Source organism: Argopecten irradians, chromosome 1 (genome assembly GCF_041381155.1).
Source record: "Argopecten irradians isolate NY chromosome 1, Ai_NY, whole genome shotgun sequence".
Lineage (NCBI taxonomy): Eukaryota > Metazoa > Mollusca > Bivalvia > Pectinida > Pectinidae > Argopecten > Argopecten irradians.
In genome coordinates this window covers 64,817,693-64,833,604 of record NC_091134.1, presented here as the reverse complement: position 1 = coordinate 64,833,604, position 15,912 = coordinate 64,817,693, and the positions used below count along the sequence as shown (strand labels likewise).

General features: G+C 39.4%; 1 protein-coding gene across 1 annotated transcript in view; it reads right to left on the bottom strand.

Moving 5' to 3' along the window:
• Positions 1-2,706: 2,706 nt before the first annotated feature.
• Positions 2,707-15,912, bottom strand: part of LOC138305493 (GDP-L-fucose synthase-like) — a 30,060-nt gene continuing 16,854 nt past the window's right edge. Inside the window, exons 6-9 of the mRNA XM_069245746.1 lie at positions 8,487-8,620; positions 8,043-8,174; positions 5,743-5,922; positions 2,707-5,232 (exon numbers count right to left, since the gene is read on the bottom strand). Coding sequence (XP_069101847.1) covers positions 5,177-5,232; positions 5,743-5,922; positions 8,043-8,174; positions 8,487-8,620 — 502 coding nt within the window. The 3' untranslated portion in view covers positions 2,707-5,176. The remainder of the gene's footprint in view (positions 5,233-5,742; positions 5,923-8,042; positions 8,175-8,486; positions 8,621-15,912) is intronic.

The following is a 15,912-nucleotide window of genomic DNA, read 5'->3' as shown; positions in this document are numbered from 1 at the left end:
AAGTCATTTTTAGGTCGTCTGACCCAAAGGGTCAGGATCAGGATGACCTATAGTCGTCATGTTTCGTCAGTCGTTGTCCGCCATGCGTTAACCTTCACATTTTGAACTTCTTCTCAAGTTCCACTAGTGTGGTTTAGCTGAAACTTACAAGAAATGATCCTGACATGGTACCAACAGAGTGTTGTTATTTTTCAGGTCGATCCGAAATCCAAGATGGCCACCACAGCCAACATCTTGAAAACACATTTTGAACTTCTTCTCAAGTTCTACCAGTGCGATTTGGCTGAAACTTGCATGAAATGATCGATCCTGACATGTTCCCGACAAAGTGTTGTTATTTTTTGGGTTGATCCCAAATCCAAGATGGCTGCCACAGCCGCCATCTTAAAAACACATTTTGAACTTCTGCTTAAGTTCTACCGGTGAGATTTGGCTGAAACTTGCATGATATCATCCCAACATGGTCCAGACAAAGTGTTGTTACATCTCTGGTTGATCCCCAATTGAAGATGGCTACCATGACACTATATATCTAATTAATTTCCTAAATGATTATTGCCAAGGTAGTCAAATGACCGTTAAGGCCCTTGGGCCTCTTGTTAATGAAGGCTTTTGTTTTCTTTGTAATTCTAAAATCTTTTATTTCATGTAGGAATTTTAATTAAGAAAAATTCTGTGATCCGTTGAATGTTCTTGAAATAATTGATATCAAAGTCTTTATAATATGGTTTATATATTTTGATTTTGGAAATTCATTTTATTTCATTCTACATGTATTTTTCTGTTTCTGCTGCGTTGTATTTGTAGTACTTTTAAGCACAACATATCAATAGTAGCATTTCTTCAAACGAGACATGGGTTGATGAAGATTGACAGAATCAATTTAGAACTAGTGAATCATCTTCTGCAGAAGAGCTATGCAACAATTGTTTCCTTCCCCATACAACACTGTCTGTCCGCCATCTTTATATCTATGATATTATGCCTGTCCTGTAACCAATAACAAGTCTTTAATTCTGCCACATGGTGAACTAAAAGTCATCAGAACCTCCTACAGATCCACTTAGAATAGCAAAACCAGGTTAATACTGTGATGTTATTTTTATATTTGACCTCAAGAATGCTTGTACTGGCTATATTTTCAAAATACTACGAGAACTTTGTAATTGGTGTATGGGTCCACCTTGGTAAGATGTGTGGCCTATGAAAACCAGATCACTGCAACATATCTTGACCTTTAAACTACATTACTATATGAAGCACATCTTACTTGGTACTATATTGGCCCATAGGAAATCAAACTTCATGGTAAATACTGTAGGGACAATGGTCTTGTTTTTATTCTTTATTCAACCTGTGGTTTGTACTATCTAATGTTGGTTTATTTAAGATCCTTCTCCTTCAAGCAAACAGAAGGGAAGGGATGACCTTTCCACTTGCTAACTACTTAGCATTTCTAACAGGTCATTACTGATGACTCAAATGAACTTCATTCATGGTCACAAAGGTAAAATGTCTCGAGCTTTATCAGGCGTAAGGTTTTGGTGAAGTTCTGAAATGCTGTCACAGCCATTTTAAGGTAGAAATTACTGGATTTTGAGAATTTCAATAAGCAGATTTTGGTGCAAGTTGTTAAAAGCTGTTATTTATATTTACACTTGTGAATAATAATTGTGTTCTGCTTTGAAATAGGACTTTTTGTTTGTGTTATTTTTGGCATTTACAGAAGCTGCGATGAACAAGTAGCTACTTAGCAAGATGTCTCAACATATTACCGGTACCTCAAAATTTCCACCTCTAGATCACGAATTTGAATCCAATGTGGGACACTTGCCAGGTATTGACTGTTGGTTGGTGTTTTTTCTCCAACGTACTGAGTATTGAAGCTTTGCTGTTCTCAAACAGCACTTGTAGTTTCATTAAAGTTGCTCCACCGCTGACAAATGGTATTTTTTCACTATCAAAAACAGCAGCAGACGATTTAGTATTTTTCTTCAGTTACAAAAGTTACTTACTTTATACCATTACCGCCGTTGAAAAGTTTGAGCTTCTAATTTTAATTCAAGTTAAAAACATAAAAAAAAAAATAATTGCATCCCGAAAAAATTCTGTGGCACTATATCCTATATGGAATGAAGTACTGATAGCGCATGACCCAAAGGCAAAATAAATTATTTCATATTATTTTTTGTGTTAATTAGACTTATATATACACAATTAAACACCAATTATTGTTCAAATGATGAATATCATTTATGCTCTGTCGGCGGTGAAGCATCTTTAACTTACTTGAAGTAAGTTTGAAAATAGGACTAGAATTGCTATTGAGATTGGGTCTCTATTTCATTCTTGGATGAATCCGAAATCCATAGTCAAATTGATTCATTGATTGATTGAGAAAACCACAAGATCACAAAAGAAACATTTAAAGTAGTAGTTTACAAAACATGACAAGAAAAATACTGCTCATGAATTCCTTTAAGTGACTAAATGTAGCTTGATAATGAGGGCCAGTTTTATGACACATTTTTCAATTTCAAAAGCCAGGATCACTTACAGTAAGGATATGCAATGTTAGGAGGTGGAGGAAAACCAAAGTACTGGAAGAAAAAACACCAACAAAAGTTCAGTACTCAGAGGTGGGAGTACTTGTGTCGTTTACCACCAGGCTTCTGCAGTAGTCCCTAAAATAAGGCATTAAAAGTGTGAACTACAAATTACTTTATTCCCTCTGATTTAAGGTAATATTGCTCAGAATAACAGAAAGAAAAAAAAAACATAGAAACATATATATATACCACGCTTACATATCTACGGTACAAGTGATATCAATATCTTGGAACACATAGCGAAAGAAAAGAACATCAAAGGATATACGGTATAGAAAATATTTCCTTGTTTGTAAAAGTGCTAAGACTTTGATTGTCTTTAAACAAAATAATAAATAATACTTGCATTACTCATCTGTACAAATTGTAAATATTTTGCCGAAGATTTTCTGTATTGTTATTTACCAATTTCTTCTGAACTGTTGACCTACATACCAGTATCTGTTAAGTAATTATTATGACATCTCAAATATATTGTAACATCAAATGTATAAAAGATTCCTCAAGATCACCTCAGCAGAGAAATGCATCACTACGCAGAATTTTAGTATTCATTTTTTCATAGATTCGTAAAATTTCATAAACAAATATTTTTCTTTTTTTTTTTCTTAAATAAATCAAAATAATTACATTATGTATTACAAAAATATATATATATATACATTTGTATATAAAAGGAAATAAACCAAATGTATATTTCAAATAGCATTGAAGTAAAGGTATACAATATATGTATTGGTATTTTTCTTCTAAATGAAATGCAAGCCTAAATTAACATTTACAAAAGTGCTAAATGAGCCACCAAGGCCTATAGTGATCATCAAAGGTAAAACATAATTTGTTAACAAAATATGCTTTTGTTATTATTTTGCATATTATTGATAATTATATCTCTCGGACACGCAGCGAAAAATGTTGCATGCAAAGCTACCGCTTTGGAGTGAAAAACCGACCTCTTTTTGGGCGCCAATTGTTAACATGTCTGTCAGATGCAATAAATAAATTTTAATGTTTTAATGTTGTACAATTCATACACACGCACACATAAATAAATGTCACATCTATAAAGAAAATATGAGCAGATTTCACAGATTATTGCATCCACTACTAACTGAGATGAACAACATGCAGACTTAAAGTAAGTATCTGACATATCGTGCACAATGACATCATACCAAGTGTTCTACAGTGAATGCAACATTTACTGCAAATATATTCAACAACCACATCTTTTGATCAAGTTTGACCAGGTATAATGACAGATACCAGGATGCTTAATTGTTATAACTCTCATATGATATGTATAATGTTACGAGTATTGAGAATTTAAACAAATCTGTAGGAATGTTTAACATATGTAAATAGGTTCAATCACAGTAAGTATTGGAATATAAGCACAACATACAAAAGCACTAACATGTATATAAAAGTTGGTTGTTGAAATTGATCAGTTTTGTATTACATGTATATCATTGCAATAAACATTTATTTTCTAATAAAGCTTGAAGAAATAACCTTGTTCAGAAAATTACTGTACAAACATTTAATTAATGATCTTCTCTTGTGATCTTTCAGTCTCATTTCAACCTTGATCAAAGAGTTCTTGTGATTTTCAATTTTCAAATGTCTAAATTTATAACAAATTGTCATATGCAAAATTCCACTAAATCCTGATTCACGAAAATACACAGCATTTAAATTGAGATTGCAACTTATTCGTTTTTTTTTTATATTTTACTTTTATGTGCATTTAATTATTAGAAAAAATCATCAGAACTTGAAATATGACAGAGTGTCAAATACTTATCTTTGATTCACAATAGTTCAAAAATTAAGCTCACTGTATGATGTTTATTCCATTTTCAACACTAGTATGAACCCATTCCAAAAACCTATATAAGAAAAAAAAGTTAGGAATATTTTGCAATTTTGACTTTTCAGCAGAGAAGCTCCTTAAGACATTAATACGACTGCATAAACACTTTCTAATTCTTACTTCTATTTTGAATAGAAGGTAAGATTCATCCTACAACTAGAACAAAGCTTTGTGACAAACAATTTCTGGTCTAGCTAGTTCAGCAGCTAAGATGAAAACTTACCCTTACATTTTATTAGTATTATCAGTGTATTACACATTGGACAAAACACAACAGTCAACAAATATTTTCTACATCTACTGAAATAACTAATGAATATGCATGTAAACGATAAAGCTTAAGTGTTAGCACTGGGTATCAGTTTAATTTTAACTGCATTAACAACTGATTTCTTTAAATCCTTGCTGTTTCCTTAAATAACAATATTAGTATATTTTCCCTCTTTAGGATTTATGCTTTCATAGATCTTGGTGTTGAAAAGTGATTCTGCGTCTTACAAGTAAAGCATACATACACACCGCTTGAAATTTACATTTCTTTCTAAAATAAGGACACCTTTTATAAAATAGTGCTTGAGCACAAATTACCGAAACTAATGTTGCTTTACTTCACACAATATGTTTTAGTAATATACATATATACTAGAGTTGTAACACACAGGTTTTCACTCAGCAGGATACTCTTGATAGTTTAGAAACGAACAATATCAATGTTTCCCTCAAACCATTCTACAGTTTCCTTGATAGCTGAAAGAAAACAAAAACAAATATTAGATCAAGATTTATGCTAAAACATGATTTAGTGAAAATTATATGGATATAAGACTGACTGCTGCGTCTTTTGCAGCACTATTCAGTGAGTCTGAATATAGTTTCTATTTACACACTAACACAAACATGCTATAGCCCTTTATACTTTAATTATGATACAAAGCATACATATGGAATGGTTCTTTGGTACTGTCCATCTATAAATGACTGTCTACATGAGAAGACAAAAACAAAAGGCCCAGAGGCATGTTTAAGCCTATCTTTATATGATCTACATGTGTAACACAAATGAAAAGTCATCCTTCCTATTTCCCTCTAACTATTTTAAACTCAAATCAGTGTTGACCGAGATAACAAAAACTCTTTCCTGTGAAGAAATCTCTATTATCATTTTTTTTCTTGTGTGTTTCAACAGTAACAAATTGACTGGAAACAACTTATGTTGACTAGGTTAATCTTATTTTAATGAATTTTTCAGTGTTTTACCTTGTTTGAACGGTGTAAATTGAAAGTCAGGACGGTACTTCCTAAGTTTTGAATTGCTAGCAGTCTTTTTGAACTGTCCATCAGACTTGGTGGTGTCATACACCACTTTGCCCTTAAATTGCATGGCATCCACCACCATCTCTGCTGCTTCCTTAATGCTTACTTCATCCTCCTCTCCAACTAAAACACAAAATATTAAAGGGACCATTCAATCAGACTGATTCTGTTACATAACCACCAAGCAAAATATGACATAAATATATTGCTGTTCTACATTCCTTATGAAACATTTCCTGACATTGTTAAGTATTTTGATTGATACCGTTGAAATTCCAAATTGTTGATCAATATGATTAAGCATGTACACTGTACCCATACCCAAGCCAGTCACATGTTAAACAAATGCAATACATAACCACTGAGGAGTTGATGAAATTTTTTTAGACAAGAACATGCATTTGAAAAGGTAAACACACCATTGTACGAGCAATTTGAGTAGTTCTAGACAAAAATTACTTTACTACACAGGCAAGGGCCAGGGCTCAGCATACAAGACTTAGTTTGTTTAAGTTTTACGGACCATCGACAACTAAGCCTAAGGTCATTTAGGGCCAAACTACAAGTCAGGCATTAGTATCTGGCATACGAGACATAAGCGAGTTCGAATATTTCATGTACATTTCACTACAGTGGGCTTTTCTGGCATATCACAGTAAAACCAACTACTACTAATGTAATTTCTATTAGAACTGGTTTGTTTGCGAAATATGAGTAAATTTTAATGTACTCTTAAAGTGAATTGTCCCTTTAAAGTGAACAGTCGGGCAAGGATGGCTAAAGTCGGTAAAATGGTGTGAATGTATCCAGGATAATTTCTTATGAAATTGAAAAATAAAATCTCTCGTCAAAATCTGTCTGCGTACGAAGAAATTAATTTAAAGTATGGAAATTCTAAAACGTCCTCCCGGCTCACTATGTCCGTGGTTACATTTCCACGTAGCCTCGCTTTCAATGCTTTCAACTTTTCTTTACTTTAATGGTCAGAACTGGGAAACTAAGCAGAACTTGACCGTCGTATTAATATGTGAGAACTTTTGGAAGGCCAATGAACGCATTTAGACTGGTTTTCTTTGCCCGACTATTCACTTTAAGTAAAATACTAAAGACCATGTCCATAACACACCAATTCTACAGTTCAGATTGTTGACAACATGACATCTGATGTTTTGAAAATTTTAACCACTGTATTTGTCATTCTTTAAAAACTTGATACCGGATATATCATTTTACTAATGAGTTAATAATCATTTTAAAAAACCTGTGTATAGTAACCTGGTTACCATGGACACCAAAATTAACATTATATGTACCTTGATTGGGAATTAAAATACTATGTTATGACCATGAATTTGTTGTATTAAACATGTTTGTTATGACCATGAATGTTGTATTAAACATGTTTGTTATGACCATGAATTTGTTGTATTAAACATGTTTGTTATGACCATGAATTTGTTGTTGTATTAAACATGTTTGTTATGACCATGAATGTTGTATTAAACATGTTTGTTATGACCATGAATTTGTTGTATTAAACATGTTTGTTATGACCATGAATTTGTTGTTGTATTAAACATGTTTGTTATGACCATTAATTTGTTGTATTAAACATGTTTGTTATGACCATGAATGTTGTATTAAACATGTTTGTTGTAACCATGAATGTTGTATTAAACATGTTGTTATGACCATGAATTTGTTGTATTAAACATGTTTGTTATAACCATGAATTTGTTGTTGTATTAAACATGTTTGTTATACCATGAATTTGTTGTTGTATTAAACATGTTTGTTATGACCATTAATTTGTTGTATTAAACATGTTTGTTATGACCATGAATGTTGTATTAAACACGTTGTTATAACCATGAATTTGTTGTATAAAACATGTTGTTATGACCATGAATTTGTTGTTGTATTAAACATGTTTGTTATGACCATGAATTTGTTGTTGAATTAAACATGTTTGTTATTACCATGAATTTGTTGTATTAAACATGTTTGTTATGACCATGAATTTGTTGTATTAAACATGTTGTTATGACCATGAATTTGTTGTTGTATTAAACATGTTTGTTATACCATGAATTTGTTGTTGTATTAAACATGTTTGTTATTACTATGTTTAATTACTGTACAGGGAAAAAAATTGTCATCATCTTTTAGAACAAAATGTTGGATTCCATAAAGATTGAAAATTATTACAATATTTCAGATTATAGAAATGCTTTGGTATTTACCAGAGAGAATAATGGGGTCAATTTCTGGATAGCTCCTCATGGTCCAAATCATTAGCTCGCCAAGGTCTACAGAGTAGATAAATTGACGGCGTGGGCAGCCTGTCCCCCAAACTGTAAACTCAGTGTTGTCTTCTGTAATGAAAAGTCATTGGTTTTTTAAGTGCGCACAATAAATTCCAGAAAATTGAAGGGGTGCTTAATGGGATTAGTATTCCTATATCAAATTCGTGATCATTTTAGACATACTTGACTGTATGCTCTGAAAGCAAATTCTTTCAAAGAAAGAAAATTATTCCTAAACATATAATTTAAGAAAAAGAAAATTATGTAGAAACAGAGATATAGGATAGACAATTACAGGCTACTATTACAACATATCATTACAAGGACTTTAGGTAGAGCAGATGGATTTGAGAAAGGAAGGGTTGACATGATGTGACTTACTCTTTGCAGTGTAGACTTTGTTTATGAGGCCTGGAAGAACATGCCCATCTTCTAGGTTAAAGTTGTCATAAGGTCCATATACATTTGTAGGAATAACTGCTGTAAAGTGGCAGCCATGCTGCTTGTTATATGCCCTGAATGATATAAAAGTAGTTCTTATTACTATAAGTGAACAGAGCTTTCTCCAAAAAGTAAAACAAGGAGCCGCAAAGCGTGGTATTATCCCAAGCGCCCCGCAGTTAGTATTAAAACCCAAATACATCAAGGTCAAAGTAACAATTATTCTAGTACATGTATAACATTAAATGTATGCGAGTATTGTAAAACTGAAAAAAAATAACAGCAGGAAACAAAAAGAAACAGTAATTTGTTATTTTTGACTGTTTCCATGGTAACAGAAAACCTAACATGGAAGGTCTGCAATAGCAGAAAGTTTCAAGAAGATGTGTTGAACGATTTTTGAGTTACAGCCCAGGAAAGAATCTCAGACGAACAGATAGAAGGACGGAGCCCACTTAAATATCTCCAGCAAACATTTCGGGGGGAAAATTAAACTTCAGGAACTACCAGTAACAGAATGTTAAGTAAATTTGGATAAATTAGACTGAGTTTAATATTGTAACTGTTTTAGCATACTCAAAAGAAAATTATGAACCATTGTTTTGAAGTATTTTGACAACGCAACCATTGATCACAGCTCAATGGTACAAGCTTGTTTGATTGACGGCACTATCAACATGGCATGTACTGATAATGTCACATAACTGTGTTGTGTATGTGAATCTGTTGTCCCAAACAACTACCCCTCCCATGTGTGTGAATCTGTTGTCCCCAACAACTCCCCCTCCCATGTGTGTGAATCTGTTGTCCCCAACAACTCCCCCTCCCATGTGTGTGAATCTGTTGTCCCCAACAACTCCCCCTCCCCTGTGTGTGAATCTGTTGTCCCCAACAACTCCCCCCCCCATGTGTGTGAATCTGTTGTCCCCAACAACTCCCCCCCCCATGTGTGTGAATCTGTTGTCCCCAACAACTCCCCCTCCCATGTGTGTGAATCTGTTGTCCCCAACAACTCCCCCTCCCATGTGTGTGAATCTGTTGTCCCCAACAACTCCCCCTCCCCTGTGTGTGTATCTGTTGTCCCCAACAACTCCCCCTCCCATGTGTGTGAATCTGTTGTCTCCAACAACTCCCCCTCCCATGTGTGTGAATCTGTTGTCTCCAACAACTCCCCCTCCCATGTGTGTGAATCTGTTGTCCCCAACAACTCCCCCTCCCATGTGTGTGAATCTGTTGTCCCCAACAACTCCCCCTCCCATGTGTGTGTGTGAATCTGTTGTCCCCAACAACTCCCCCTCCCATGTGTGTGAATCTGTTGTCCCCAACAACTCCCCCTCCCATGTGTGTGAATCTGTTGTCCCCAACAACTCCCCCTCCCCATGTGTGTGAATCTGTTGTCCCCAACAACTCCCCCTCCCATGTGTGTGAATCTGTTGTCCCCAACAACTCCCCCTCCCCCATGTGTGTGAATCTGTTGTCCCCAACAACTCCCCCTCCCCATGTGTGTGTGAATCTGTTGTCCCCAACAACTCCCCTCCATGTGTTGATCCCCCATCCCCTCCCATGTGTGTGTGAATCTGTTGTCCCCAACAACTCCCCCTCCCATGTGTGTGAATCTGTTGTCCCCAACAACTCCCCCTCCCATGTGTGTGAATCTGTTGTCCCCAACAACTCCCCCTCCCCTGTGTGTGAATCTGTTGTCCCCAACAACTCCCCCTCCCCTGTGTGTGAATCTGTTGTCCCCAACAACTCCCCCTCCCATGTGTGTGAATCTGTTGTCCCCAACAACTCCCCCTCCCATGTGTGTGAATCTGTTGTCCCCAACAACTCCCCCTCCCATGTGTGTGAATCTGTTGTCCCCAACAACTCCCCCTCCCATGTGTGTGAATCTGTTGTCCCCAACAACTCCCCCTCCCCATGTGTGTGAATCTGTTGTCCCAACAACTCCCCCTCCCATGTGTGTGAATCTGTTGTCCCCAACAACTCCCCTCCATGTGTGTGAATCTGTTGTCCCACAACTCCCCCCCCATGTGTGTGAATCTGTTGTCCCCAACAACTCCCCCTCCCATGTGTGTGAATCTGTTGTCCCAACAACTCCCCTCCCATGTGTGTGAATCTGTTGTCCCCAACAACTCCCCCTCCCATGTGTGTGATCTGTTGTCCCCAACAACTCCCCTCCCATGTGTGTGAATCTGTTGTCCCCAACAACTCCCCCTCCCATGTGTGTGAATCTGTTGTCCCCAACAACTCCCCCTCCCATGTGTGTGAATCTGTTGTCCCCAACAACTCCCCCTCCCATGTGTGTGAATCTGTTGTCCCAACAACTCCCCCTCCCATGTGTGTGTGAATCTGTTGTCCCCAACAACTCCCCCTCCCATGTGTGTGAATCTGTTGTCCCCAACAACTCCCCTCCCATGTGTGTGAATCTGTTGTCCCCAACAACTCCCCCTCCCATGTGTGTGAATCTGTTGTCCCCAACAACTCCCCCTCCCATGTGTGTGAATCTGTTGTCCCCAACAACTCCCCCTCCCATGTGTGTTGAATCTGTTGACTGTCCCCAACAACCCCCCTCCCATGTGTGTGAATCTGTTGTCCCCAACAACTCCCCCTCCCATGTGTGTGAATCTGTTGTCCCCCAACAACTCCCCCTCCCATGTGTGTGAATCTGTTGTCCCCAACAACTCCCCCTCCCATGTGTGTGAATCTGTTGTCCCCAACAACTCCCCCTCCCTGTGTGTGAATCTGTTGTCCCCAACAACTCCCCCTCCCATGTGTGTGAATCTGTTGTCCCCAACAACTCCCCCCCCATGTGTGTGAATCTGTTGTCCCCAACAACTCCCCCTCCCATGTGTGTGAATCTGTTGTCCCCAACAACTCCCCTCCCCCTGTGTGTGAATCTGTTGTCCCCAACAACTCCCCCTCCCATGTGTGTGAATCTGTTGTCCCCAACAACTCCCCCTCCCATGTGTGTGAATCTGTTGTCCCCAACAACTCCCCCTCCCATGTGTGTGAATCTGTTGTCCCCAACAACTCCCCCTCCCATGTGTGTGAATCTGTTGTCCCCAACAACTCCCCCTCCTCCCATGTGTGTGAATCTGTTGTCCCAATCCCCTCCCATGTGTGAATCTGTTGTCCCCAACAACTCCCCCTCCCATGTGTGTGAATCTGTTGTCCCCAACAACTCCCCCTCCCATGTGTGTGAATCTGTTGTCCCCAACAACTCCCCCTCCCATGTGTGTGAATCTGTTGTCCCCAACAACTCCCCCTCCCATGTGTGTGAATCTGTTGTCCCCAACAACTCCCCCTCCCATGTGTGTGAATCTGTTGTCCCCAACAACTCCCCCTCCCATGTGTGTGAATCTGTTGTCTACTGAATCTGTTGTCCCCAACAACTCCCCCTCCCCTGTGTGTGTATCTGTTGTCTCCAACAACTCCCCCTCCCATGTGTGTGAATCTGTTGTCTCCAACAACTCCCCCTCCCATGTGTGTGAATCTGTTGTCTCCAACAACTCCCCCTCCCATGTGTGTGAATCTGTTGTCCCCAACAACTCCCCCTCCCATGTGTGTGAATCTGTTGTCCCCAACAACTCCCCCTCCCATGTGTGTGAATCTGTTGTCCCCAACAACTCCCCCTCCCATGTGTGTGAATCTGTTGTCCCCAACAACTCCCCCTCCCATGTGTGTGAATCTGTTGTCCCCAACAACTCCCCCTCCCATGTGTGTGAATCTGTTGTCCCCAACAACTCCCCCTCCCATGTGTGTGAATCTGTTGTCCCCAACAACTCCCCCTCCCATGTGTGTGAATCTGTTGTCCCCAACAACTCCCCCTCCCATGTGTGTGAATCTGTTGTCCCCAACAACTCCCCCTCCCATGTGTGTGAATCTGTTGTCCCCAACAACTCCCCCTCCCATGTGTGTGTGAATCTGTTGTCCCCAACAACTCCCCCTCCCATGTGTGTGAATCTGTTGTCCCCAACAACTCCCCCTCCCATGTGTGTGAATCTGTTGTCCCCAACAACTCCCCCTCCCATGTGTGTGAATCTGTTGTCCCCAACAACTCCCCCTCCCATGTGTGTGAATCTGTTGTCCCCAACAACTCCCCCTCCCATGTGTGTGAATCTGTTGTCCCCAACAACTCCCCCTCCCATGTGTGTGTAATCTGTTGTCCCCAACAACTCCCCCTCCCATGTGTGTGAATCTGTTGTCCCCAACAACTCCCCCTCCCCATGTGTGTGAATCTGTTGTCCCCAACAACTCCCCCTCCCATGTGTGTGAATCTGTTGTCCCCAACAACTCCCCCTCCCATGTGTGTGAATCTGTTGTCCCCAACAACTCCCCCTCCCATGTGTGTGAATCTGTTGTCCCCAACAACTCCCCCTCCCATGTGTGTGAATCTGTTGTCCCCAACAACTCCCCCTCCCATGTGTGTGAATCTGTTGTCCCCAACAACTCCCCCTCCCATGTGTGTGAATCTGTTGTCCCCAACAACTCCCCCTCCCCTGTGTGAGTATCTGTTGTCCCCAACAACTCCCCCTCCCATGTGTGTGAATCTGTTGTCCCCAACAACTCCCCCTCCCATGTGTGTGAATCTGTTGTCCCCAACAACTCCCCCTCCCATGTGTGTGAATCTGTTGTCCCCAACAACTCCCCTCCTCCCATGTGTGTGAATCTGTTGTCCCCAACAACTCCCCCTCCCATGTGTGTGAATCTGTTGTCCCCAACAACTCCCCCTCCCATGTGTGTGAATCTGTTGTCCCCAAACAACTCCCCCTCCCATGTGTGTGAATCTGTTGTCCCCAACAACTCCCCCTCCCATGTGTGTGAATCTGTTGTCCCCAACAACTCCCCCTCCCATGTGTGTGAATCTGTTGTCCCCAACAACTCCCCCTCCCATGTGTGTGAATCTGTTGTCCCCAACAACTCCCCCTCCCATGTGTGTGAATCTGTTGTCTCCAACAACTCCCCCTCCCATGTGTGTGAATCTGTTGTCCCCAACAACTCCCCCTCCCATGTGTGTGAATCTGTTGTCCCAACAACTCCCCCTCCCATGTGTGAATGTTGTCCAAAACTCCCCTCCTGTGTGTAATCTGTTGTCCCAACAACTCCCCCTCCCATGTGTGTGAATCTGTTGTCCCCAACAACTCCCCCTCCCATGTGTGTGAATCAGTTGTCCCCAACAACTCCCCCTCCCATGTGTGTGAATCTGTTTTCCCCAACAACTCCCCCTCCCATGTGTGTGAATCTGTTTCCCAATCCCCTCCCTGTGTTCTGTTGTCCCCAACAACTCCCCCTCCCATGTGTGTGAATCTGTTGTCCCCAACAACTCCCCCTCCCATGTGTGTGAATCTGTTGTCCCCAACAACTCCCCCTCCCATGTGTGTGAATCTGTTGTCCCCAACAACTCCCCCTCCCATGTGTGTGAATCTGTTGTCCCCAACAACTCCCCCTCCCATGTGTGTGAATCTGTTGTCCCCAACAACTCCCCCTCCCATGTGGTGAATCTGTTGTCCCCAACAACTCCCCCATGTGTGTGAATCTGTTGTCCCCAACAACTCCCCCTCCCATGTGTGTGAATCTGTTGTCCCCAACAACTCCCCCTCCCATGTGTGTGAATCTGTTGTCCCCAACAACTCCCCCTCCCATGTGTGTGAATCTGTTGTCCCCAACAACTCCCCCTCCCATGTGTGTGAATCTGTTGTCCCCAACAACTCCCCCTCCCATGTGTGTGAATCTGTTGTCCCCAACAACTCCCCCTCCCATGTGTGTGAATCTGTTGTCCCCACCAACTCCCCCTCCCATGTGTGTGAATCTGTTGTCCCCAACAACTCCCCCTCCCATGCGTGTGAATCTGTTGTCCCCAACAACTCCCTCTCCCCTGTGTGTGAATCTGTTGTCCCCAACTCTACCCCTTTCCTGTGTGTGAAATAGATCCCCTCCACAGTATAATCCTAACTACATAACAAGTGATCCATCAGGCAGCAGCTTTAACTAACTGCACCTTAAACTATCATTAATATGGGTACATAAAGCCATCTGTGACCATTGTGTACATACTAGTTATAGATCCATGTAAACATTACAGCCAACACTTTGAAGTCTGTTGCCTTTGTCTAGAAGTATAGCATATGAAAAAGCTAAAGAAGAGGGATCCAACTTTTACATGATTTAAAAGCCCAAGAATAATTTCAACCATACGCTGTACAAATCATTTAATATTATAGAATCTGAAATCTAAAATTAATTTACTCTCACATGCACATCTATAACTTTCTGAATATATTTCAAAAACATGGTTTTAATTAAACAATATAATTTATAAAGTTTCCATCTTTAAAGGCCCACTACCTTACCGGAGCAAACCATAAAGGTTTCTCAATAACGTTACTAACACCAGAAAATATATACCAATGGCCTAAGATGAGGTTAAAACACCAAACATATGCACGATTACCTGCGTAATATATAATAACAGTGGAGAGTCATTTCGCTGTTTTGCCGGCTGGCGCAGTGATTATCAACTGCCACGCAGTATTTAGGACGACGGCGGGAAACATAAGATGACCCCCGTTATAAAAAATAACACTTCATTTATTTTTATCAAATTGTTCAGAAGGCAATGATACGTGTAGTGTTAAGGATGTATTCTTCTGTGGTTTCAGTCCCGTTAAATTCTCGTTTCGACATAGATCATAAACGTTATGAGATTTTCAAATACGATTTATCAATATCTGTAGCATGTGGTCTGTAGCAAATTTTGTCAAAAAATTACATTTCTATTTTTAGTAGATTTTTTTACACAGCGATTTTTAGAAATGGCCCATTTGGCAGCCATTTTGAAATTGTGTCTTTTTTGGCTTTAAGAGCCATTGTTTTCCCATTTTTTACTTAAATTGTTTTTACTTAAATCATCACCACGTCAGCATTTTCAGTTGTATCGAGTTAGTTTTTGCTGTAAATCTTCACTGGGTTCATGTTAATTAAAATATTGAACATTAATGTGTGAAATGATACACTTTTGTCACTTTATTTTTACATTTAATGGTAATTTGAGCACTTTTATTTTTTAGTCAAAAATATTGAAAAATAACATATATTTAAATGGGGCAAAAAAGTAAGCACAGAGACCCCCCATTTTTCTGCCTGATTTAGAAAGAACAACCCTTTCCCTATTGATATGCAAACTATTGACAAAAGTTGAATACCAGAACTTTTTCTATAAAGTATTAAATTTGACAAAAATGGCTGAAAATGGTGCATTTTGGAGCTCAAAATTAAGGGGTAGGGGTAGCATATGTTGTTATTTTGAGAAAAAATATGACTCTTATTAATCATAACTGATATATTTTTAATGAAGACTACTGGAAAA